The 27,318-nt window shown below is 40.2% G+C and overlaps 1 protein-coding gene and 1 pseudogene across 1 annotated transcript; one reads left to right on the top strand and one right to left on the bottom strand.

Moving 5' to 3' along the window:
- Nucleotides 1-59: 59 nt before the first annotated feature.
- On the bottom strand, nt 60-26,495 carry LOC115502736 (zinc finger protein 85-like). Its single transcript, XM_032591522.2, is given in 6 exon segments — nt 60-1,932; nt 1,935-3,640; nt 16,174-16,266; nt 16,762-16,888; nt 19,813-19,932; nt 26,226-26,495. Coding segments are annotated over 5 exon segments (2,064 nt in total). The 5' UTR covers nt 19,828-19,932; nt 26,226-26,495; the 3' UTR covers nt 60-1,809.
- Nucleotides 24,962-25,301, top strand: LOC115502719 (annotated as a pseudogene).
- Nucleotides 26,496-27,318: the final 823 nt, after the last annotated feature.

Below are 27,318 nucleotides of genomic sequence, written 5' to 3'. Positions count from 1 at the left end.
TCTCTGTCCCAAAAAATAAATAAAAAACGTTGAAAAAAAAAGAAAGTTAGAAAACAGAGTACTGTAGAAAAGATTTATTAGCCTGTACAAGTTGGTTTTGATAAACTATTGGCTACTTGTTACAGTAAATTACAACTTTTATTCAACAGTATTTTCCCACACACATCAAATTCTGGAAACATTATTTTCATTGTTTTTTGGCTGTTTTAGAATTATCTGCCCTTTCTTATTCATTTGCTCTTTACATTTGTGATTTGATGATTTCTATCGTGGTGTACTTCCATCCTTTTATCTTTTGTGTATCTACTACAGGTTTTCATTTTATGGTTACCATGAGGCTTAAAGAAAACATAATAGTCTACTTTCAGCTGTTAAGAGCTTAATTTTGCATACTAAACCTCTTCCAAACCTGAAGTTATTTTTTAAAAATGTGAATGTACAATCCTATGCCACTTTAGGGAAGAGTTAGCTATCCTCTTTGTGATATCTGTGAAGATTTCATTCCAACCACATTGATTCATATTCTCTATTTCTATTGTTATTATGACATTTCATCAGTACTTTACTAGACTGCCACCTCTTTTTCCTTAGAGACCAATTAGTAAAATATTTTATTTCTAACACTGAGAACCATGGTTAGTTTTAATAAATGGAGAAGGATGATGCTTTGAACACCTCTTTCACGAAATTCCTTCAATGTTATAACCACAAATAGCATCTCCATTTAGATTTTCTACACATATTGCACATCATATTGTCCTTCATCTTCCATGGAAAAGTAGATATGCGTGAGTCCCACCTAAGGAAGGGCATCTCATATCTTTGATGCAGCAACAATCAGCCACATACTTTTACACCTCCCTAAGAATAAATGAATTTTCTAGAGTGATATGAAACTAGAAATACACTAATATTTGCTAGTCACAAATCTTAAAGAAGGTCAATGTAAAACAAAAACATATTGAAATTATACCTATGCAAAAATCTATCTCTTCTATCTTTTGAAACAAAATAGCATATACATTTTCTAAGTGTTGAACTTTGCATTATTCCTTATAAATCTTTTGATGTAATGTCTGAATAGAGTGACTGATGTGCTGCTTTCTGTGAATTTGTGACATTTGATATTCAATTAAATACATTTCTAAATATTTATATCTTCCAAGTTACTTTATTTTTTTTTGATGTTTTCTAAAGTTTATATTTAAAATGAAGGTCTTTGCTAATTCACTACATCTGTAGGGATTGAACCAAGTGTTCATTTTGGGGTACTCATGAATAACGATCGAACGGCAATTAAGGGCTAGGCTGCTCTCTTTACATTTTACAGTTTTTTCTTGTATCATAACTATGATGTTAAGTACATTGTGAGTTTCAGCTAGAGGTTTGCCACATTCTTTGCATTTTGTGATGCTTCTCCTCGGAATGAACTCTGTGATGCTAAGTAAGGCTGAAGCAGTCCGAAAATGTTACCACATTTTTCCTATTTATAGAGTTCCCCTCTAGTATGAATTCTCTGGTGTCAATTGAGACTTAAACATGGATTAAAGGGCGTGCCAAATATTTTATATTGTAAAATCATCTCTAGGACACATTCTGTGGTCAGGAATCAGGGTTTACACAGCTTAAGCATCTTATAACAGTCTTTACATGTGTATCATTAATCTCTAATATTAATTCTCTGATGTGGAGTAAGTGTTGAATATCCTTACAAATTCTCACAGTTTTAAAATCTGTAAGGTTTGCTCCAGTATGAATTCTGATAATGACTAAAGGTGGAACAGTGATTAAAGGCCTTCCCACATTTTTCTACATTAGTAAAGATTTTCCCCACTTTGAATTCTGTGATAGTTGAGTAAGGCTTGAGTCCTGGGTAAAGGCCTTGCCAGGTTCTTTCACTTTAAAGGTCTCTATATAATGTGAATTCTTTGATGTCGAATAAGGTTTGAGTGCTGGTTAAAAGCCTTGCCACATTCTTTACAGTCGTAGGGTTTCTCTCCAGTATGGATTCTGTGATGTTGAGTAAGGTTTGACTGGTGTTTAAAGGCCTTGCCACATTTTTTACAGTCATAAGGTTTCTCTCCAGTATGGATTCTGTGATGTATAGTAAGTTGTGAATAACCATTAAAGACTTTGCCACATTCTTTACATTTGTAAGGTTTCTCTCCAGTATGGATTCTGTGATGTTGAATAAGATTTGAGTGCCTCTTAAAAGCCTTGCCACATTCTATACATTTGTAAGGTTTCTCTCCAGTATGAATTCTGTGATGTTGAGTAAGGTGTGAATGCTGGTTAAAGGCCTTGCCACATTCTTTACATTGGTAAGGTTTCTCTCCAGTATGAATTCTGTGATGTTGAGTAAGGTTTGAATGCAGGTTAAAGGCCTTGCCACATTTTTTACATTTGTAAGGTTTTTCTCCAGTATGAATTCTGTGATGTTGAATAACTTTTGAGTACTGGTTAAAGGCCTTACCACATTCTTTACATCTATATGGTTTCTCTCCAGTATGAATTCTGTGATGTTGAGTAAGGCTTGAGCGATGGGTAAAGGCCTTGCCACATTCTTTACATTTGTAATGTTTCTCTCCAGTATGGATTCGCCTATGTCCATTTAGTGATGAGCCATCCTTAAAAGCTTTCCCACATTCTTCACATTTGTAAGGTTTCTCCCCAGCAAGTATTTGCTGATGTTGAGTTGGTTTTGAGTGTGACTCAAAGGTTTTGCCACATTCCTTACAAATGTACCTATTCTCTCCAGTTTCAATTGTCTTATGTATAGTTAGTCTTGATGACTGACTAAACATGTTCCCAGGTTTATGACATCTGTATGTGTTTTTCCCGACATGAGTCCTCTGATGATCACCAACATTGGAGAACTGGTTAAGAGCTTTCTCATATTCATTATACTTATGAGGATTCTCTCTCATATACTTATTCTTATTATGCATAATAAGTTTTGAGCTTTGATAAAAATCTTCCCCACATTTATTATATTCAAAATGCTTCTCTGGAAAATGACTCCTCAGATGTTTGTTAACATTTGAGGTGTGGTTAAATTTTTTCTCATATTGACTGCATTGAACAATTGTGTCTTCATTATAAGTGCTCTGGTAAGTTTGTGGGGTCAACTGCTCGGTAAAGGACCTCCCAAATTTATGCCACTTAGCACTTTTTTCTTCATCTTGAAATCTCTGACTTTCAGAAATATTGGACTGAAAGGTCAATATAATTCTATTTTCAAAATAGTTCAAATAATTATTTTCAGCATTCACTGGGTAATTTTCCACATCTTCCAAATTTTCATTCCATAAATATGTATGTTTCAATACTTGATTTGAGCTTTTGCTTACAGAAACACATGGCGCTGCTGAAGTGCTGGACTTAAAAAGGTTTTTCCAAAATGCTTTATATTCTTCACCATTTTGGGCACTGAGATTCTTATTATGGGCACTTGTCTCAGTTGGGATATGTCCTTCATGATATCCTTGATGCCCTTCACTTTCACCATCATTGTCCCAGTCTATCATTAAGTGTAAATTCTCAAGGGTGCTGTGTTTGCATCTCCCCATTGACTTGTTTTGAAAAGAAGCTTCTATGCAAGACTTTGGCAGGAAGCTCAGGGTGCCATGTGAAGATACAGCTGAAAGATATCAAATAACAGAAAAGTAAAATCTTTCCACTTCCTACTTGCAGATGAATGGGCTTATGACTTCTATTATACAACCTTAATATCAGTCAGAGAAGGTCAGCAAGATGGCTGAGAAGTAATCATAAGGACTTCATTCCTCTGTGGACACATAAATTTGCACACAATGTCCTGAGCACATGGCCTGATAGATAATTCTGTAGTATTGTCATGGTGTAGCACAAATCACTTTCCTATGCCTCATATGAGGCCAAAATTATCAGAAGGAAGACATTTAAATACAAAACACAAATGAACAAACTAGAATATAACAAACATAGGAGAATATCAATAGTAGGAATATTTGTTTTTCAGAACAAATCAACAAAATTGACAGACTTTTAACTAAATCAAGAAGGAATGAAAGAGAGAAGACCAACTACAATCAGAAGTGAAGAAGTGAAGGCAGACACAGTATAACTAATAGCATGGAAATAAAAATAATTTTAAGAGGTGACAATGGGTAATTATACGAGATTTAAAAAATCTCAACTGATCTACAACTAATAAGTAAATTGAAAAAGTTATTAAAACAAAAAACAAAACAAAAACTCTAAATAGGGGCGCCTGGGTGGCGCAGTCGGTTAAGCGTCCGACTTCAGCCAGGTCACGATCTCGCGGTCCGTGAGTTCGAGCCCCGCATCGGGCTCTGGGCTGGCGGCTCAGAGCCTGGAGCCTGTTTCGGATTCTGTGTCTCCCTCTCTCTCTGCCCCTCCCTCGTTCATGCTCTGTCTCTCTCTGTCCCAAAAATAAATAAACGTTGAAAAAAAAAAAAATTAAAAAAAAAAACAAAAAAACAACTCTAAATAAAGACAAGTCCTGTACCAGATGAATTCTCTAAATAATTCATACAAACATTTAATGAGAAAGTACTTCATTCTCCTCAAACATTTCCAAGGAGTAAAGACAAGGGAGATTATGGAAAAACTCTCTGTAACACGAGCATTAAGAGGTTACCAATGCTAAAGGAAGATGCTACAAGTGAAGAAGACTACAAACTACTACCTGTGGGGAATAGTCATGCAAAGCCCACCAAAAAATAAAGCAAACTGGATCAAAAGTTCATTTTACCATTTTATAGCATAGTCAACTGTGAATTCTTCCTGGAATTCAAGGGTGTTTCAACATATGGAAAACTATCAGTTTAAGACTTCAAATTAACAGAATGAAGATCAAAAATGCTATGATCATATTAGTTACAGAACAGGAAGTGAGCATATTGAACACCATTTCATGATTAAAAACAGTAAAGCAGGAATACAATGCAACAGCTGCAACCTACTAAGGGCCATATATGTAGGAAAAGCTGATATCTCACATATTATTCAGTAGTATAAGACTGGAAGCTTTTCCTGTATGATCAGAAACAAGGTAATGAAGTGACTTCACCACTTCCATTCAAAATAGTACTGTAAAGGGGCGCCTGGGTGGCGCAGTCGGTTAAGCGTCCGACTTCAGCCAGGTCACGATCTCGCGGTCCGTGAGTTCAAGCCCCGCGTCAGGCTCTGGGCTGACTGCTCAGAGCCTGGAGCCTGTTTCCGATTCTGTGTCTCCCTCTCTCTCTGCCCCTCCCCCGTTCATGCTCTGTCTCTCTCTGTCCCAAAAATAAATAAACGTTGAAAAAAAAAAAAAAAAACAAAACAAAATAGTACTGTATGTTTTAGTCAGAACAATTAGGAAAGAAAAGAAAAATTAAAGAACTCTAAATTAGATGAGAAAAAATAAAATTATTTCTGTTCATAGATGATAATCTACAGAAATCCTAGAGAATCCTTATTTTTATATTTTAGTTGTGTTATTCTTTTGGTTATCACTTGCATTGTTTATTTCTAATAATTTTATATACTGAACACTCCAATTTCAAATTTTGTATGCTATAAATGTTTAAATTGTTTGTTTCAACTTCAATAAATAAATTATTTATTTCAAATAATAAATAAATGTTTATTTATTCTTGAGAGACAGAACCCAAAGCAGGCTATGCACTGTTAGAGTGGAACCTGACATCTGGCTTGAACTCATGAACTCTGAGATGATGACCTGAGCCAAAAATCAACAGTAGGGCACTTAACCAACTGAGTCACCCAGGTGTCCCTCAACTTTATTTTCTTAACCTTACACCACAAGGAACTAGAAAAAAAGAACAAATATAGGTGAAATTTAGTAGAGGAAGAAAATAACAAGGAAAAATCAGAAATAAATAAAATAGGGGTGCCTGGGTGGCTCAGTCGGTTAAGCCTCCGACTTCAGCTCAGGTCATGATCTCGCGGTCCGTGAGTTCGAGCCCCGCTTCGGGCTCTGTGCTGACTGCTCAAGAGCCTGGAGCCTGTTTCGGATTCTGTGTCTCCCTCTCTCTCTGACACTCCCCCATTCATGCTCTGTCTCTCTCTGTCTCAAAAATAAATAAACTTTAAAAAAAATTAAAAAAAAGAAATAAAATAGAGAACAGAATAAACAATATAACATTGAAAGTGATACCCAGTATTTCCAAAAAATAAACATAATTGGCAATTTCTAACTACATTAACCAAGGAAAAAAGGAGAGAAGACTCAAAAACCAAATGAGAAGTTGAAGAGAAAATAACACAACAAAGAATCCAATTAGTATATAGTATGATAACAGATTACAATAAATATATATTAAAAAATCAGATAACTTAGGGGGAAAACACAGATAATTCCTAAAAATGCACACAACTTAGCAAGATTAAAATATGAATCTTAATCCCAAGGAATATGAAATCTTCTGAGATGAATAACGATTAAAATTGAATTTGAAATTAAAAAAAAAAAAAACAAAAAAAAAAACCTCTCAGCACAGGAAAGTCCAAGACCACATACCTTCATTGGTCAATTCTAACAAACATTAAAAAAAAACAACAACAACATTAATGACAATCTTCTTCCAAATCTTACAAATTATGGAATAGAGGGAACCTGTTCAAAGTCATTAGGAAGGATAAATGCAATACTAGAACAAAAATGTTTGGTTTGTCATTCATAAGTATTGCTACTCTGACTTTCTTTTGACATCCATTTGCATGATAAATGTTTCTCCACCCCTTCACTTTTAATCTGCAGGTGTCTTCAGTACTCGATTGAGTCTCTTGTAGGCAGCATATAGGTGGGTCTGGGTCATTTTTTGTTTGTCTTTTGTTTGTTTGTTTGTTAATCTATTCAGACACCGTAAGTGTTCTGATGGGAGTGTATAAATACCTTTTCATTCAAAGTAATTATTGATAGATATGTATTTATTGTTGCCTTATTACTTGTTTTATCATTGTTTCTGGACATTTTCTCTGATCCTTTCTTGTCTTTTCATATTTGGTGTCTTCTGTGACCTCAAAGATTCCTTTTTAACATTTCTTGCAGGACTGGTTCAGTGGTCCCAAGTTCCTTTACTTTTCGCTTATCTGGGAAACTCTATCTCTCCTTCTATTCTGAATGATAGCCTTGGTGGATAGAGTATTCTTGGTTACAGACATTTCCAATTCAGCACATTAAATACATCATGTCACTCCCTTCTGACTTTCCAAGTTCCTATTGAGAAATCTCCAGCTAGCATTATGGGTTTTCCCCTGCAAGTGAAGGACTGCTTTTGTCTTTAAGACAAATTTAAGATTTTTTTCTTTATCACCATATTTGAAATTTTAAATCCAATGTCTTGGTGTGGGTCCGCTTTTGGTTATTTTATGCAAGTACTCTGTGCCTCCTGAATGTGGATGTCTGTTTCCAGATTAGGGAAGTTTTCTGCTATTTCTTGAAGAAATTTTTCTACCCTTTTTCTCTGTCTCCTTATTCTGGAGCTCCTATATTAAGAATATCATTACTTTTTTTTTGGTAGCATTTATTTATTTTTGAGAGACAGAGAGAGGCAGATCATGAGCAGGGGAGGGGGAGAGAGAGACACACACACATACAGAATCTGAAGCAGACTCCAGCCCCTGAGCTGTCATCACAGAGCCTGACGCGGGGCTCGAACTCATGAACTGCGAGACCACAACCTGAGCTGAAGTCCAATGCTCAACTGACTGAGCCCCTTAGGCTCCCCAAGAATGTCATTACTTTTGATGGAGACACTGAATGCCCTAAATCTATTCTGATACTGGATCATTCTTTTCTCTTTCTTTTGTTCAACTTGATTAATTTCCATTATCTTGTCTTCTAGGTCACTAATTCATTCCTGTTTCATCCAGCCTGCTGCTCACTGCAACAAGCCAATTTCCAACCTCATTTATTCACATTCTTTATCTTTATTTGATTCTTCTTTAACTCTTTTTCCTCTGTGGTAAAGTTCTCAAAGGGCATCTGGGTGGCTCAGTCGATTAAGTGCCCAACTTCGGCTCAGGTCATGATCTGACCCCATCAGTCTGTGGGTTCGAGCCCTCCCTGAGGCTCTGTGCTGACAGCTCACAGTCTGAGCCTGCTTTGGATTCTGTCTCTCTCTCTCTCTGCCCCTCCCTTGCTCATGCCCTGTCTCTCTCTCTCTCTCTCTCAAAAATAAAGTAAGGTTCGTGTGATTCTTTTCTCAACCCAGAGAATGTCCTTATGATTAATGTCTTATATTCTCCATTTGGTTTGTTACTGATAAATGTTTTGCTTAGATCTCTGGCTGAAGCCACATCTTGTTCTTTCATTTGGGAAACATTCTTCCATCTTGGCACTTTGTCTAAATCTCTGCCTTCCTCTGGAAGTTAGAAAAGGCAGTTCTATCTTCTGTTATATCCTCCAGGCCAGTGATCTGCAGATGCTCTCCTTGCCTGCTGTGAACAGTGTTTGGTCCCTTGCCTGAACGTGGCGACTGTTCACTAGGTGTGGTCTGGTCTCTTTGTGAAATCAGACCTGATACCAACTCCACCAGAACTGAGGCCCTGCAGAACTATCTGGTCAGGAAATGTGGTGTGGGCAGCAGCTTGTGTATGTCTCCTGGAGAGGAGCTGACCTTTTTGAGCCTGAGGCAAGCTTGAATCAGGATGGTACTCCCACCACAGCATGGGGGTGGGGGTGGGGGTGGGGGGAGGTTGGTGTAACCAACTTAGACAACCAGTGTCCCCACTAAGCTGCTTCACTCAAGTGACTCTATGTTTATTCTGAGGAGTGGGGAGGGAAATGGTGTCACCCATCTCCTTTGCTCTCAAGCAGGCATCTCAGTGAATGTTGCCTCTGAGGGCAATGCTCCTAGAATAGTAAATAATCTCACCCCTGTGTGCTCCTAGTGTTCTTCAGATCATTGTTTCCAAGCTGTCTGCCCCCGGGTAGTGTACCTGCCTTCTCTCCAGGAGCAATGCAGTGGCTGTTTGTCTCCACCTGACTGTTAAAACTCTAGGCTTTAAGCCATAATAGTTTTAAGAACTTATGAAGTATAGCCCCTCTCATTTGCCAAGCCATTGGCTTTGGGGAAGCATTCTCCTGAATTCCCCTGCGTGGTCTCCTTTCTCTCACCCTTCTCCACAGCCACAGCTCCCTGCCCTCCACAGCAGTGAGATCCCTTAACTCTCCTGATGGAAACAAATGAGTGACCTGTATGTTCACAACTTCTTTGCAGCTGTGTAAGGGACTTGTTTCTGTCATGGATTACATGGAAAATAGAGGGAATGAGAGCATCCTCTGGACACAGTGTGGTGGTCACTCAGATAAAAGGTCAGCATTTGTTCAAACAACAGAAACTACAGAACTGAAGACAAAGAGAGGAATAATTGTAACTACAACTTCTTAAACTGGGAAAGAACAAAAACTCAGACATTACAAATGCCCAGATCATGTGTGAGAGGCACCAGAAATACCATTCTTTGTGTTCTTTTCTACAAAGCAAGTCCATAAGCCTGTGCCCAGAGGGTTTTTTTTTTAATTCCTAAATCTCATGAAAAGATCACAAAATATACCAAGAAATGGAAAAATGCATTTAAATCAGAACAAAATAAACCTACAAAACTGGCCCTAAATTAATAAAGAACTAATAATTGCCCAACAAAGATTTCAAAAAATGATCATAAATGGGGCACCTGGCTGGCTCAGTTGGTGGAGCGTGTGACTCTTGATCTTGGGGTTGTGAGTTCTCGCCTCACATGGGTGTAGAGATCACTTAAATATAAAATCTTAAAAAAAAAAAAAAGGAAAAAAAAACATCATAAAGGTGCTCATGGAGGAAGAATGGAAAACAACTAGATAACTAAATGATATCAGAAAACTATGCATGATATTTTCAGACCACAATGCTATAAAATTCAAAATCAACCACAAGAAAAAATTTGGAAAGACCATGGATACTTGGAGATTAAAGATTATCCTACTAAAGAATTAATGTGTTAACCAAGAAATTAGAGAGGAAATTAAAAAGTACACGGAAGCCAATGAAAATGAAAATAGTCCATCCAAAAACCTCTGGGATGCAGTAAAGGCAGTAATAGGAAGTATATAGGGAACATAATGCACAACATAACCTTACACCCAAAGGAGCAGGGAAAAGAACAGCAAATAAAGCCCCAAACCAGAAAAAAGATTAGAGCAGAAATCAATGATATCGGGGAAAAAAACAACAAACAAAAAAAAAGCAGTAGAACAGATCAATAGCAAACAAATCATGAGCTGGTTCTTTGAAAGAATTAACAAAATTGATAAATACCTAGCCAGATTGATCACAAAGAAAGAGCAAAGGACCCAAATAAACAAAATCACAAATCAAAGAGGAGAAATCACAACCAACACTGCAGAAACACAAACAATGAGAGAATATTATGAGCAATTACATGCCAACAAATTGGGTAATCTGGAAGAAATACACAAAGTCTTAGAAACATGTAAACTACCAAAACTAAAACAGGAAGAAATAGAAAATTTGAGCAGACCAGTAAAGAAACTGAATTGGTAATCAAAAATCCCCCAACAAACAAGATTCCAGGGCCAGATGGCTCCCTAGGGGAACTCTACCAAAAATTCAAATATTTAACACCTATTCTTTTGAAGCTGTTCCAAAAAGTCATAATGGAAGGGAAACTTCCAAACTAATTCTACAAGGCCAGCATTACCTTGATTCCCAAATCAGACAAAAACCCCACTAAAATGGAGAACTACAAACCAATTTCCCTGATGAACATGGATACAAAATTTCTCAACAAGATACTAGCCAACCAGATCCAACAATACATTAGAAGAATTATTCACCAAAATCAAGTGAGGTTTATTCCTGGGATGCAGGGCTGGTTCAATATCCCTAATCAATCACCATAGTACATCACATTAATAAAAGAAAAGATAAGAACCATATGATCCTCTCAATAGATGCATAAAAAGCATTTGACAAAGTACAGCATCCTTTCTTGATGAAAAACCTCAAGAAAGTAGGGATAGAAGGAACATACCTCAACATCATAAAGACCATATATGAAAAATCCACAGCTAATATCATCCTCAATGGGGAAAACTGAGAGCTTTCCTCCTAAGGTCAGGAACATGACAAAGATGTCCACTGTCACCACTGTTATTCAACATAGTGTTGAAAGTCCTACCCTCATCAATCAGACAACAAAACGAAATAAAAGGCATCCAAATTGGCAAGGAGGAAGTCAAACTCTCACTCTTCACTGACAACATGAAAAACCCAAAAGACTCCACAAAAAAAACTGTTAGAAGTGAATCCATGAATTCAGCAAAGTCGCAAGATATAAAATCAATGTACAGAAATCAGTTGCATTTCTATACACCAATAATGAAGCAGCAGAAAAATAAATCAAGGAATCAATCCCATTTACAATTGCAACAAAAGCCATAAAATATCTAGGGATAAACCTAACCAAAGAGGTGAAAAATCTATACACTGAAAATTATAGAAAGCTTATGAAAGGAATTGAAGAAGACACAAAGAAATGGAAAAACGTTCCATGCTCATGGATTGGAAGAACAAATATATTGTTAAAATGTTGATACTACCCAAAGCAATCTACATATTCAATGTAATCCCTATCAAAGTAACACCAGCATTCTTCATAGAGCTAGAACAAACACTTCTAAAATTTGTGTGGAACCACAAAAGACCCAGAATAGCCAAAGTAATGTTGAAAAAGAAAACCAAAGCTGGAGGCATCACAATTCCAGACTTCAAGCTGTGTTAACAAAGCTTTAATCATCAAGACAGTATGGTACTGGCACAAAGACAGACACATGCATCACTTGAACAGAATAGAGAACCCAGAAGTGGGTTCCCACGAATGTACAGCCAACTAATCTTTGACAAAGCAGGAAAGAATATCCAATGGAATAAAGACAGTCTTTTCAGCAAATTGTGTTGGGAAAACTGGACAGTGACATGCAGAAGAATTAACCTGGACAATTCTCTTACACCATACACAAAAATAAAATAGATGAAAGACCTAACTGTAAGACAGGGAGCCACCAAAATCCTAGAGGAGAAAACAGGCAACAACCTCTTTGACCTCAGCCGCATGAAATTCTTACTTGTCATGTCTCCAGAGGCAAGAGAAACAAAACCAAAAATGGGACTTCATCCAGATAAAAATCTTCTGCACAGGGAAGGAAACAAACAGCAATACTAAAAAACAAACAGCATGGGGCGCCTGGGTGGCGCAGTCGGTTAAGCGTCCGACTTCAGCCAGGTCACGATCTCGCGGTCTGTGAGTTCGAGCCCCGCGTCAGGCTCTGGGCTGATGGCTCAGAGCCTGGAGCCTGCTTCCGATTCTGTGTCTCCCTCTCTCTCTGCCCCTCCCCCGTTCATGCTCTGTCTCTCTCTGTCCCAAAAATAAATAAACGTTGAAAAAAAAAAATTAAACAAAAAAAATAAAAAATAAAAAACAAACAGCAAAACAGACAGAATGGGAGAAGATATTTGCAAATTACATATCAAATAAAGGGTTAGTATCCAAAATCTAGTAAGAACTTATTAAGCTCAACACCCAAAAAAAGCCAAATAATCCAGTGAAGAAATGGGCAAAAGACACAAATAGACACTTTTCCAAAGAAGACATCCAGAGGGCTAATAGACACATGAAAAAATGTTCAACATCTTTCATCATCAGGAAAATACAAATCAAAACCACAATGAGATACCACCTCACACCAGTCGGAATTGCTAAAATTAACAACTCAGACAATGACAGATGCTGGCAAGGATGCATAGAAAGAGAAACTCTTTTGCACTGCTGGTGGGAATGCAAACTGGTGCAGCCCCTCTGGAAAACAGTATGGAGTTTCCTCAAAAAAATAAAAATAGAACTACCCTATAACCCAGCCATTGCACTTATACAAAGGATACAGGAATGCTGATTGAAAGGGGCACATGCACCCCAATGTTTATAGCAGCACTATTGACAACAGCTTAAATATGGAAGGAGTCCAAATGTCCATCGACTAATGAATGGATAAAGAAGGTGTGGTATATATATAACAATGGAATATTACTCAGCGATCAAAAATGAAATCTTGCCATTTGGAACAATATGGATGAAACTGAAGTGTATTATGCTAAGTGAAATAAGTCAGCCAGAGAAAGAAAAATATATGACTTCACTCATATTTAGACTTTAAGAAACAAAACAGATAATCACAGGGGGAGGGAAGCAAATGCAAGATAAAAACAGAAAGGGAGAAAACCATAAGAGACTCTTAAATACAGAGAACAAACTGAGGGTTGTTGGTGGGGTGTTGGGTGGGGGATGGACTTGATCAAGCAGAAAAGAATCAGACAAGTTAAAGACACCTTGTTTTAAATTATCTAGTGGGACGAGACTAGAAAAATATGTAAAAGGATGGAGCCTACATGACTCAAGTGACACACAAAAAAGAGGTCCAAATGTAAATTAAGGGGATCCCATAAGGAGAGGAGAATGAAAGGGGGCAGAGAGCCTACATAAAAAACTAAAGGTTTGTACTTCTTACATATGTGGAAAAAAGAGACAATTTCAACAAGCTCAGTAAATTCACAGCAGGATAAATGTCAAGATATGAACACAGTGAAGCATGATTTAAAAAAAAAAAACATGAACACAGTGACACATTATAAAACTAACCTCGAAAATTACAGAGAAAAGGAGAATTTTAAAACACCATGACAAAAGCAGCTACCTAATGTTGTGGAAAGTCCCGACAAAAGGAAACATATTACTATGGGATTGCAAAGCCAGAATAACAAAATTTAAACCAAAAGTACTACACAAAAACAGATGAATTTTTAAAAGGAAACTTGCTATATAACTATAATTTTAAACTGTGACTGTGTACTCATGGAAAGCAATCATTTTGACTTATTGTAATGTCTCATTGACAATAAATAGTAAAGAATTTTCATTAAAATCAATCATAAACATGGGGCGCCTGGGTGGCTCAGTCGGTTAAGCGTCAGACTCTCGGTTTCAGCTCAGGTCACAATCTCGCGGTTTATGACTTTGAGTTCCACGTTGGGCTCCACTCTGGGAGCACAGAGCCTGCTTGGAATTCTCTCTCTCCCTCTCTCTCTGTGTCTCTCTTATAATAAATAAATAAACTTAAAAAACCAACCATAAAGAGCTCTCATGAAAAATTTCATGAGTAAACACTGAAAATACATTTAAAATGTTTTATGTTATTAATATATTCTTTCTCTTACTATGAATGCGAAGCTATAATCCATTCTTTTTTTTTTTTAATTTTTTTTCAACGTTTTTTATTTATTTTTGGGACAGAGAGAGACAGAGCATGAACGGGGGAGGGGCAGAGAGAGAGGGAGACACAGAATCGGAAGCAGGCTCCAGGCTCCGAGCCATCAGCCTAGAGCCCGACGCGGGGCTCGAACTCCCGGACCGCGAGATCGTGACCTGGCTGAAGTCGGATGCTTAACCCACTGCGCCACCCAGGCGCCCCTATAATCCATTCTTTAGTACCAAGCAGATGAACAAAACCTTTCATTTCTAAATAAACACCATCAAAGTTGTAAAATATAAGGGAAATCACTTTAGAAAAAATAAATATTTGGAATTAAGTTCAGAAAAACAGATACTTGGGATTAAGTTGAGAAAAAACCTAATGATTAATTCTTCCTAAATTTTATTTAAAGAAAACTACTTTTTTAATATGAAAATTTAATGAATTATCCACCTCACTTCTTTTTTGAAATTTTTTTATTATTAAAAATTTTTTTAAATCTTTATTTTTAAGAGAGAGACAGAGTGTGAGCAGGGGAAGGGCAAAAAGAGAGAGGGAGACACAGAATCTGAAGCAGTGTCCAGACTCTGAGCTGTTGCAAAGAGCCCAACATGGGACTCAAACCCATGAACTGTGAGATCATGACCTGAGCTGAAGTCGGACACTTAACCGACTGAGCCACCCAGGTGACCCTACACCTCACTTCTTATAAAGCACATGCCCATATCATAATGTTTGAGCTAAAAAATCAGAGATGAATCTCATATATAACTAACCAGAAAGTGAAAACACATATAAAAAGGTAACAAGAACTTCATATAAGTCAAAATTATAAAATGATACAATTATTAATGAATGTTACAATTGAAACTTTTTTACACGCTACAAATTCTACATTCTAAATGTTCTAGGTCCCCTGTGACATTAATTTAAGCAAGAATTCTAGGATACGAATAGGTACATTAAATTATTTTATCACGGGCACCTGGATGGCTCAGTCGGTTAAGCGTCCGGCTTCAGTTCAGGTCATGATCACAGCTCGTGAGTTTGAGCCTGGCATCAGGCTCTGTGCTGACAGCTCAGAGCCTGGAGCCTGCTTCAGATTCTGTCTCCCTCTCTCTCTGTCCCTTCTCTGCTCATGCTCTATCTCCTTCTCTGTCTCTCTTTTAAAAATAAATAAACATTAAAAACAAGTTAAAAAAATTATTTCATCACTGAGGAATGATCACATAGAATGGAGATTTCAGCTTCAGTTAATACAAAGAAAAATGAATTTTTGAAGTGAACTAACGGATTAGACTTTCTCCTATTAGGGAGGTGCTTTGTTACCTGATAAAATTACTGACTCTCAATTTTTTAGGATTAAGACTAAAGCCTCCATAATATTGGAAACCATAAACCAGAAAATGTGTGATCACGGTCTCCAGTGTTCCAGGGATTTCTACACCAAAACCCAATATGGCCGCCACTACTCTTAACACACTTGTAACAGGAGGCAAAACAGAAGTTAGAAATGGCTTAGCATACAGTTCCTCAGAAATACCGAGATTTCTCTGGAGCCCTCAAAGCAAAGGAGAAGATCTCAGATTATGGAGGCCCTCACACTCCAAGGGGAATCTTCTGGCCCTCACAGTGGACATGACGGACCATCACTGGAGCTAAAGAAGAATCTTTAGGGAGTATAAAGGCATGATAATGTTGGGTAGCAGATGTCCCTCTGTAAGAGGGAGAGAAATAAAACTAGGCTTCTTGACTAACTTCCATTCAAGGAGAGTCACTTGAACTACATTTTAAGGTCTATCTTCCTCCCTCACATTTGGACCTCTCCTCTGTCATTTGCTTCATTCAGGTCCACCTACCTGGATGTGTGGCTACTGTCCCCTTTCCATTCACATCCCAAGCCTCCTTCTTTTGCTCCAAGAAGTTGACCAGGTCTGGTTTTGACACAAGACCTGTAAATTGGAAAAAAGGAATAGGAGTATTACTGGAGATTCTACCTTTCAGTCCACTACTATGCTCAGTAGATGAAAGAGGACATTGTAGAATTCTAAAAAATGATTTCCCAAATGCTGTTGCCCAACAGCCCCTTTGAGAACACACAGAAGGGATTTCCAATGTTCACATCTTGACCTCCCACTTCCATGTACTAGACACAATAATAAGGAGCGAAAACTGGAGTTTAAGATGTGGGCAATACCTTGTTATGCCATTCAATGTTTAGAATGGCCACTAATCAACATAAATGATGATGGTACCTTAAGAGAAAGCTGAAGCTGAAAAGGAAATATCAGGAAGATATTTCTCTATCTTCAAACCCCTACTTCTTTCCCTTACTGCAGGAATCTGAATTCCAGTCATGTGAAGAGGAAGCTTCCAAGAGACAGTCTTCAAAGGAAGGAACAAAACCCCGAGTGTGGTTTGGGAAGTCTGGAAGGAGTTATCCTCACCCAACAGGAGGAGGTGTCCATAGTTCTCTAACATCACATCTCTATAGAGCTCCCGCTGACTGTGGTTCAGGAAACCCCACTCTTCCTGAGAGAATTCTATGGCCACATCCTTGAAGGTCAGCAGTTCCTGCAATAAATACCACAGTTACCAAGTGGCCCAAGGTGGGGTTCATAATCGTACCTAAGATGAAAGAGGGAGTTAATGTCACCAGCTAGACCCAAGACCTGACCTTTACTGCTTACCTGCTTGTGCCCGCTGACCTTAGTCCTCATTTTACTTAACCTCTTCTTTCCAACTTATCTTTTATTTCAGGCAAAACACCCCATGGGCACAGTCTCCTGTGATGGAAACAGAAAGTATCCAACAAAAGACAATGACTGCCCTGAGGAAGAGCTTGGATTGGCCTAGTTTGAGCTGAACCCCTGACTCACACCTCTGCAGATGGACCAAGGAGTAACCCAGTCTCCTCGTGACTCATTATCATTACTCATTATAATACTAAAATCTCCACCCAAGTAGGAACACAAACCTCATTTATATAAGATAGAAAGTATGTAAAGAACTGTTGTCTTAAGGAACACGTGTGATCTTATGCCCACATCTATATGACAAGGCCTCTCTTTCTAAATATCCACCCTAACCCTAAATAAAAGGAAACCATTCCCCTTCCCTCTGTGTGTCTCTGCTTTGGAAGTTATTGCCTGTGATCTCCTTACTGGTGAAAAATCAAGTTTCCTTTCTGTGATGACTCCACCTGGTGCAGTTTCTATCTATGACTGTTATATTTCAGGATTTTAAGATACTTGAACATGTCAGTCATATGATTCTTGTTTTCATTTTATGAAAATACAAAGAAGTAAATAGAATGGGATTTCTGTGTCCTGATGTGGAATGAATTACAAACATAGAGGATGGGGGACACCTGGGTAGCTCAGTTGGTTGAGCATCTGACTTCAGCTCAGGTCATGATTTCAGGGTTTGTGAGTTCAAGTCCCATGTCGGATTCTGTGCTGACAGCTCAGAGGCCCGGAGACTGCTTCAGATTCTGTGTCTTCCTCTTCCTCTCTATCTGCCCCTTCTCCCTCACACTCTCTCAAAAATAAATAAACATTAAAAAAAAAAAATAGAGGGTGGAAGTCTGATTTAGAATCTCCACTCCCACAAGTCAATATCCTTACAACAGAAAGGTGAGCCCTTCATTGTCCAGTGAAAACTGATGTGATGTGGGACTGGAATTCAGGGTCAAGAAAGTATCTTTGAGGTGATTTTGGTGTAAAAAGTTGTTTTTAATAAAGCATGGGTAATGACCCATGGGCAGAGCAACCTACACTGTCATTTGGAGAAGCCATTGATTTTATACTTTTAAGTTGGGGGGTAGAGATAAGAAAGTTTCTAAAGAGATTTTCATATGTTAAAGAAGACCAATAGAGTCCTGCAAGTCTGGCTTTGGTCAAGCTAAAGTCCTTTTTTGCATCTAACAAAGCATTAAATTAAGGCTGTTGGGCATTTCTTGAACAATGTCATACTCTACATATCCCAGGTATTTACAAATGCACTGCAAGTTCAAGGAAATTTAATTTTATCTACACTTCTTTTGTCTTTGTTTTCCTCATCAAAAACTGCAAGCAAGGGAAGCTCAGAAAAAAGTTTCCAGTTTAATTGTGATGGTTTCTGAACATCATTCCATAAACCCACCTAAGATCCTTATGAATGATGAGAGGACAAATATGAACTTTGTAAGGGAGAAATCCGGCAAAGACACCAAGCCAAATAATAGAAGGTAGCATCAGCTTTAATGAGAAAAATGATATCAGTGCCTAAGGCATGCCAAAGGACCTATTATTAGTGGTGTGTTCTTGTGGCCACAAAAGAGTGAATCAGAATTAAAATCCAATTATGAAAATACAGTGCATTTATACAAAGTTCAATCACATATACTTTCCACGTTCTGTAATATCCAGTATATTTTAAACAGTATCTTCTTCACATTCTAAGGAGGAAGCCTCCCACTTTTTTCAAAAACTTTCCGAGTTATTTGGGCCTCATATCGATACATCCTGTGCATTTGTGCATTGTATTAATCCTGGTCTACACAGAGCTGATAACACATCCAGATGGAACCTATGTAAGATATTGATTGAAATCCCAATAACAGAGCCGATCAGCAATAGGAATCTTGGACTCAACACCTTCCCCTGTGAATCTGTCACAAGGGGAATATTTTCTTTTTTTTTAAATTTTTTTTTCAACGTTTTTTATTTATTTTTGGGACAGAGAGAGACAGAGCATGAACGGGTGAGGGGCAGAGAGAGAGGGAGACACAGAATCGGAAACAGGCTCCAGGCTCCGAGCCATCAGCCCAGAGCCTGACGCGGGGCTCGAACTCACAGACCGCGAGATCGTGACCTGGCTGAAGTCGGACGCTTAACCGACTGCGCCACCCAGGCGCCCCACAAGGGGAATATTTTCAATACATGCAGGACTTTACATCAAAGCGACAATTGTTGGTTCCCTATTGGAAGCCAGGTTGGAGAATAAGGAATAGTCTCTGGGAAATAGGGGAGGAGTGTTCGGTGGGAAGTAAGTTTAAGAAGTCTGTTGGTGGGGCGCCTGGGTATATCATTGTGCTTTAATCTCAACTTCTAATGCCACTTGCTCCCCAAACCTTTTGCTTCTTACACCCACAAGTTAAAGGTCACTATCTTATTGTTTTCTTCTGCGCATTCACCACATATGTAAATTCTTGAGAGCTCAATAAATACGGAGACAAAACCCGTGTTCAGGGCTCTTGTCCCCTCCTGGACATTAGCCTCTCATATTCAATTCTGCATCTGTTCTCTTGCTGGACAAGAGAGAACTCCAGACTCAAAGTCTGCAACAGTGTTCTAAAGATATAACCTTGAATATCATTTCTGAAAAGGTTTTAAAATTAGGTGAAAAAATGAGGCAGAAACATCAGAAGTAGAGGAATCAACATTTCCAATTTCTAAATGCATGGTATTTCAAGAGAAAAAGACAATACAGACTCTGACCTGGGATACCAGGCTTACCTGAGGACTGGCCATTTCTTCTTTCACCTCGTTCTCTAGATTTCTTTCTCAGAAGATATTTGTGGAGAAATCACTGGTGCATCAGGGGAAAAGGCCTTTATACCCACTGGAAGAGTCTACCTGCAGGCAGGACATTGTAATGCAAAAAAGGCGAAACTTCCTAGTCTTTTGCATCCTGATATTTGGAAACTATGAGCTCCTACTTGCAGACCAATCAGTGACTGACTCTCCCTTCTCTTCTTTCAGGGGCTTCTCCTCCTACCCATTCTGCTACAGCATAGGAACAATGTGCTGCATGGGCCTGACCCACACAGACTCCTGTAGGGGAGATCTAGTTACCTCTCCTTGAGCCAAACCCTGCACTCCACACTCTTAAATTAATGGGAAGCCTTCATGCTTAACCCTAGCCTCACTTAGAATCACCTGGAGCACTTAAAACAACACTGTTGTTCCCACTCACACCAACTGATGGAATCTGAGGGGGAAGGCACCAGATATGACTGTTGTTTGAAACTCCAAGTGTGATCTATGGTGAAGCATTTGGGGAGGTGACCAAGCAAAAAAAAAAAAAAAAAAAACCATTAACCAAGGCTATGATTGTTATCCACATTTAAATCCATTCCTTCTTCACTGATCAGAGTTTCTGGAGAATTACACATTCTCTCTCCTTTGGCTTCAAGGAGGGAGACACCCTTACAAATGGAACTTTCCCTGATATATGCACATGTATCAGACTTGCAAATGTCTCTTACAAAGGAAACTTGTACTGGGTTTAAAGGTTTTCCTTTGTTGTTTCTTTAAAATAACAACCTATAATAATTCTTAGGACAAAGATACATTTTGGGGTGAGAAAATGCCCCTCTTCAGTAGGAAAATGTTTATTTTCATAAGTAACTGCCACACACAGTTTTCTGAAGTGAATGTATTTTTTACACTTCCATCAGCAATATATGAGAATTGTAATTCCTCAACATTTAAATGGAAATTTGGTGTTATCCTTTTTCTTTATTTTAGCCATTCTAGAAAATATTCAGTGGTTTTTCACTGTAAAATATGAAGTGGTCTTACTACAGTTGTCCTGATGACTCAAACTGAAACCACTTAAAAACATAAAGTTGAACAAAAATCAAAATGGCTACATCAAAACATCAATGAGGGTTGACATTAAACTAACCTTTTTTTTTTTTTCTCCTTTGGGAAACTTTCAGTCTTTCCTTCTTAGCTTTCTTTTTTTTTTCTTTTTTTTTTTTTGGCCTTTACAGAACCGGTACTGCACTGAAAATATGATGAACAAGGCTGGCAGCAAAGATAATTCCTGTCTAACCCAGATAGGTCCCACATTTCCCTACAAAACCCTCCAGCCCCTTCCTCTGGGTGAGCTTACAGTTCTGAAGGCCCTAACCTGCTGCAGCCACCTGTGCCTGGTAAAACAATAAAGCTATTTTTCCTCTTTTTCCCAGTCTCTGACTTCTGGTTATATTGGCTCTGGAGTACTGATGTCAGTTTTCAATAACAGAATGAATATGTAGGAGAGGAAAACTTTCTTCTTCTTCCATTCTCAATTCTTTGGTTGTTATAATAGTTAAACTGACATAAGACAAAATCACAAGAGGAAAAAAAAAAAAACTTAATTATGAGAACCTTAAGGGCCCAAGGCCTCAAAGTCCTCCTGACATACTGGATGATAGTTGCTCATTATTCTATGGGGACAACAGGACCCCATGGACATATGATTATTTGAACAGTTGGAAAATGGGATGGATCCCCCAACAACTTCATAACTCAACTATCACCTTGATCAATTCTTTGTGGCTAGAATGACAAAATTGCTCTTTAAAAGCCAGAGTGTACCCCAGTCCAGGGTTAACTATGGACTTGTGGACATAATGCATGACCCCACTTTCCTTATGGTTAGATTGGATAATGCACTTAGGAATGCCCTTATCTCCTGAGACAAGTCTTCTCCCACTTGCCAGTGATTCCTCATAATTAGGATATTAGTAAGGCTAGACCTCAAACAAAGAGGGTTTCTTGATGGTTTTATTCCTTAGTCCTATTTGTCCCAGGAACCACCTCTATTGATGTACGATTCCAAATAGAGGCTTTATACAAGCACACAACAGCCCTCCTGGTTAAGAAACCTCAAAACTTGCTATGGGGTAGTCTCTGACAGAAATGACTCCACATCAGGTCCAGAGTGTCTTAGAGACCAAAGGCCCAGTGGGTGATGGGAGGCTGACGTATTAAATACCAGGTTATGCTCTTAAATATACCTTAAATACTTAACACCTATCCAATTTTAAATCCAGCTACCCCTATGTCTGGGCCTGACTATCGTACATCTGTGTTACAACATGACTGCTCAGAGATTATTGATCTCATTTAGTCTAGCCAATCAGATTTAAGACTCCCCTTATTGAAAATGCTGATGACAGTTGGCTTATTGATAGCAGTAGTTTCATGGAAAGGGGGATAAGAAAAGCTCAGTAGGCTACAGTCAGTCTGACTCAGACTGCTGAGGCCAAAGCCCTCCCAGCAAATACATCTGCCTAAGAAGCAGAGTCACTCATGCTTTACAACTGGCAAAGGGTCTCAAAATTAAGATGTATACTGACTCTAAATATGACTTCCTAATTCTACATCCCCACGGAACAATTTGGAAGGAAAGGGGATTACAATCAAGCCCATAATAACTCCCCAATCAAATATGGGCCCTAAATGATTACTCTTCTTGAGGCTGTACACCTACCCAAGGAAGTAGCTGTAATTCACTTCAAAGGACAGTAAAAAGATATGACCTTAGGATCTAAAGGAAACAATTTAGCAGGCTGTGCAGCCAAGCAGGCAGCACAAAATAAACAAATACGAAGTCTTACACTAGTCTATACACTAGCGTTAATAATGAGAGGAAAATATTTATTATCCCCCCCCCCACCCCAAATAATCAATGGAAGGTAATATAGGGTTTGCACAAGGCTACTTTAGTAAAAAGGCTACTGAGGTGACAAAATCCTTGCTAAAAGAAATTGTCCCTAGATTTGGACTGCCTTCATCCCCACAAAGTGACAAAGGACTGTCTTTTATTGCACAAATAATTCAGGAAATAGCTTGGGCCTTAAAGAAATTAATTACTACTTACATTTAGTCTGGTGTCCACAGTGCTCTGGAAAGGTAACCCTCCAAAACCAAATGGCCCTTGATATCCTGACTGAAGTTCAAGGAGGCCCGGAATTAGATGACGACTCCTGAGGGGACTGGATGGCTATGTGGGTCTAACTTGTGTCCATGGCTTAGCCCAGGCTGGATAGGCCACTGTACTTTGGGTTTTGCCTGGATACATGGATGCATTATTAAAACCATTACCAACCCAGCCAAACTTCCAAATTTAAAGCAATGATGGACAGGTTCTGTGTCTTATCGGTATGACCACCTAGCATCCATCTTTGTTCCCTCCTGGGACTGGAGGATGTTGCTTGGCACATGGAAGTTCTATAAATACACAGTCAAAGCCCTAAATGACACTCGAAATAGCATTTCCCTATTAAACACTGAAGGAATACAAATGCATAAAGCAATTTTAAAAATAAAATGGCATTAGACATTTTACCTGCTGCACAAGGTGTAACATGTGCTATCATTAAGTACAGAATGCTGTGTATACGTTCCAGGTCACCATAAAAATGTTTCTGGGTTTCTAACTGATATAAATACTCACATTGCTGCTCTAAAAGATCCCTCCCTTTCCTTTAATGATTGGTCAAACTCCTGGACTGGAAGAGGATTTTTGTCAACTACCAAAGGACTCTTATTTGAGCTTCATCTTCGTTTTGTTATTCTAATCGTGTTTTGTTGTTTTCTCCCATGTCTCTCTACTTGGTGCCTAGACTCCTTCACCGCCATAACTTCAAGCTGACAGATGATCCTTTGCATTCAGGAAGATCCATACATGAGATCTCCCTTGGACTCAGCTGTCCTATATATATAAGTCCCCAACTGATCAATGTTGACCCATAGGTAGGGACATCTCTATGCCCCTCATTCAGTAGGAAGACGTTACAGAAGATGAGACCTTCCACCCTCAGCAGCCATAAAGATTTAAGGGTCAAAATTATTCAGGGGGAAATGATGTGGGAAACAAAGGCACAAGAAAATAAATTTCCATACTGCCTATAGCCCATTCACAAGTCCTTGAAACACAGAGAGTGACATTCCTCTAGGAATTTAGCTGCCTGGATGATGACTCTTCACTAAGGACAAAAGGCAATCTTAACCCAACTCTCCAGGATCCTGTAAGTCTATTTTAACATATAAAAATTCCTGTGGAAACTTCTTTTATCTCTACCCCCTCCCCACCCATCCCAAGATATATGTTGGCAATCATCTTCTAAGCATCTGGCCCACTGATATACATCTGAAGGGTCTTGTGACTGAGTTTTTACCAAACAGTAATAAATGACCTTTTCTTAACAATAGATAGTCCCCTCAGGATCCTGGAAACCTTGCTTCCAAAATTCCTTAGACTTACACTATCCCTAACCGCCTCCCAACTTGAAGGTACATAATTAGTCACCTGTCATAACCCCAGTGCAGCCCTCTCTGCCTATGGTCCCTGTGCTTTAATAAAACCACCTTTTTGTACCAAAGACATCTCAAGAATTCTTTCTTGGCCATGGGCTCCAAACCCCAAATTTTCCACATCTCTGAGGTGGGGATTATTACTTTAGGTACCCGGAGGCCAGAAATACAAGGAAACAACGTCCCCATCCTTGAAGTGCCTTCCAGGCACTAGCTGCTGAACATTCAACCTCTTCACTACGTAAATGTGGTTTTCATGGTTGCTTGCATTTACAAATGTCAGAGGGGGAAAAAAAATCTGACTCACACTTCCCAAAAACAGGCTTGCCTCTATTCAAAACAGTTCGCCCAACTCACAGATTTATTGATTTATTTATTTACTTATTTATTTACTTATTTATTTCACAGGTATAAGCACATAGCAAGCTTTCTGGGCTTCTAGACAAGGGTGGGAAGTAAATGTTAAACTACAGAGTTTCCTTTGGGCACTGGACAGAGGAAGCTGCCCTGAAGTAACTGACTGTCATTGTTAGGGCTCACCATCAATCAGAACCTTCCAGCTCTTTCTTTCCCTGCTGATAGTGTTCTCGCAACCATGGTGAACCTTCCTAAAACCCACCAGACTTTCTGCAAGAAGTGTGGCAAGCACCAATCCTGCAAAGTGACACAGCACAAGAAAGGCAAAGATTCTCTTTATGCCCAGGGAAAGTGGTGTTATGACAGGAAGCAGAGTGGCTGTGGTGGGCAAACGAAACTGACTTTCTGGAAAAAGGCTAAAACTACAAAGAAGATTGTTCTGAGGCTTGAATGTGTTGGTACCAACTGGAGATAAGAGAATGCTGGCTATTATGAGATGCAAGCATTTTGAACTGGGAGGAGATAAGAAAAGAAAGGGCCAAGTGATCCAGTTCTAAGCTTCATATTTTATTACATTATGAAGATAATAAGATCTTGAGGTTATGTTCCAAACAAGAAAAGGCGGGGGGGGGGGGGGGGGGGGGGGGGCGCCTGGGTGGCTCAGTAGATTAAGCATCTGACTCTTGATTTCAGCTCAGGTCATGATCTCATGGTTTGTGGGATTCTCTTTCTGCCCCTCCCCTCTTACACGCATGGGTGCTCTCTCTCTCTAAAAATAAGTTAAAAAAACAAAAAACAAAAACAAAAACTCAGACCCTTCCAGGAACTGATTCTTGGGGCCAAGAATAGGTGTAAGCTCTTCACAGGGTGGTGTGTGTTGACCCATGGACAGGTACCCTGCTTCATAGCTCTGTGGGACAGAGGGAGTCAGCACCCTGACTGGCTGCAGGAACAGGGCTGGGAAGCTAGCATCTGGGTCCCACGACTGGATCTGTGTTGTGCATGACCCTGGGCAAGTGGTTTCTTTTCCCAGGTTCAGTTTTCTCCCGCGTGAAGTGGGCGGGTTGGGAAGCTGGTCTTTGCCAGTTCTGCCATCCAACAGGTGCTGAGCGTTGCTGGGAATCCAGGGCGAGGCTCAGGAGCAAGATCTCAGAAGGGGATTCCATGGCAGGATCTCTCCTACTCGGGATCAGAGCCATAAATTGGCTCTTCCATAGCAGACACATTTCTTCAGCATCCCCTCCACTCAGACTTTCTCCTTCTAGGTGGCCTTCCACAGCCTTCCGTGCAGGATAGGAGCCTTCCTCCACACCTCCCTCTTTCCCGACCTCCTTTGCAAGCTCCCAGCAGGCCTGCGGCTCCTCCTCTTCCTCCCCGGAAGCAACGTGCCCTGCGTGCGCCCACCTTCCGGCCCAGCGGGAGCTCCAGCGGGCGCCCCTCCCCCCACCGTACGGACCCACACCTTCCCATACCTTAGTTACCTGGACAGATGCCTGCAAGCGTAGTCAGGAATCCTGCCCCTGACGTCGGCCTCCAGCTCTCAGCGGAGGGCGTGGCGACGGCGGGGAGGCAGGAGGGGGAAAGGCACCAGCCAGCAGCCGTGCCAGCGCTGCTCAAGTTTCACTTTTAGTCTGTGGGTCTGCTCCCCCGCCCCGCGCGAGCTTTCCCGGGATAAGTAGCGTTAGCGGGCAGGGAAGAGCTCGGCGCTGCACGGTAAGGGCAGGCTGCACGGTAAGGGCAGGCTGCACGGCCCTGGGCGCGGGGCGGGGCGGGGCGGGGCGAGGGGCGGGGCCTGTCCGGGGCCGGGGCCCTCCTTCGCCTCTGCCTCCGCCTCCAGCTGCCGCCGCCTCCGCCTCGGCCGCCTCCTCCCCGAGGTGTTGTTGCAAATCCTTCTTCCTTCCCCACCACCTTCCGCTGGGGGGCGCCCGGGGAACCCCCGGCCCTTCTCCGGCGAGAGGGCTTCCGGGGAGGCAGGAGCGCGGAGCTTGGAGCGCGCGCATAGCCCCGGCCCACGGTGCGCAAGTGCCGGCCGCGGCGCAAGCACTGGATGCACGCACGGCGGAGGGGAACCCGAGCTTTCCGGAAGTCTGGGTCTGGGCGGGGTTGGAGCCCTTCCCTGAGTGCCCCTGCACACCCTGCCTTGGATTTCCTGTGCGTCCTGGGGGCGGGCCACACACAGCCACTTGGAGCTCTCCTGGTACAAAGAGCCTGGGAAGCTAGTCGTTCAAGCCCCGGAGAGGAGGAGGGCCTCCCCGGAGTCACTCACTAGAGGCCGAGCCATAATTGACATAGATGGTTTCCAAGTGCTGTTTCCTTTTCTCCAAGCATTTCTCTAGTACCCACTGTGTGCCAAGCGCTGTGCTGGGTGTGGGGTCAGAGAGGCCGGTGGGGCCCAGTCCCAGCCCTTAAGGACCGCTCAGTCAACTGAGGTGCTTAACCTGATCCAAGATAAATCGGGGGGAACGAATTGGATAAAGGTGTTTTGGCTTTCTTTGTTTTGTTTTGTTTTTTTGTTTATTATTTTTGAGAGAGAGGGGTGATCTCAAGCGGGGCTCTGCGCTGACAGTAGCAAGC

This window comes from Lynx canadensis, chromosome E2 (assembly GCF_007474595.2).
Source record: "Lynx canadensis isolate LIC74 chromosome E2, mLynCan4.pri.v2, whole genome shotgun sequence".
In the NCBI taxonomy this organism is placed as follows: domain Eukaryota; kingdom Metazoa; phylum Chordata; class Mammalia; order Carnivora; family Felidae; genus Lynx; species Lynx canadensis.
This window is presented reverse-complemented; position numbering and strand designations above follow the sequence as displayed.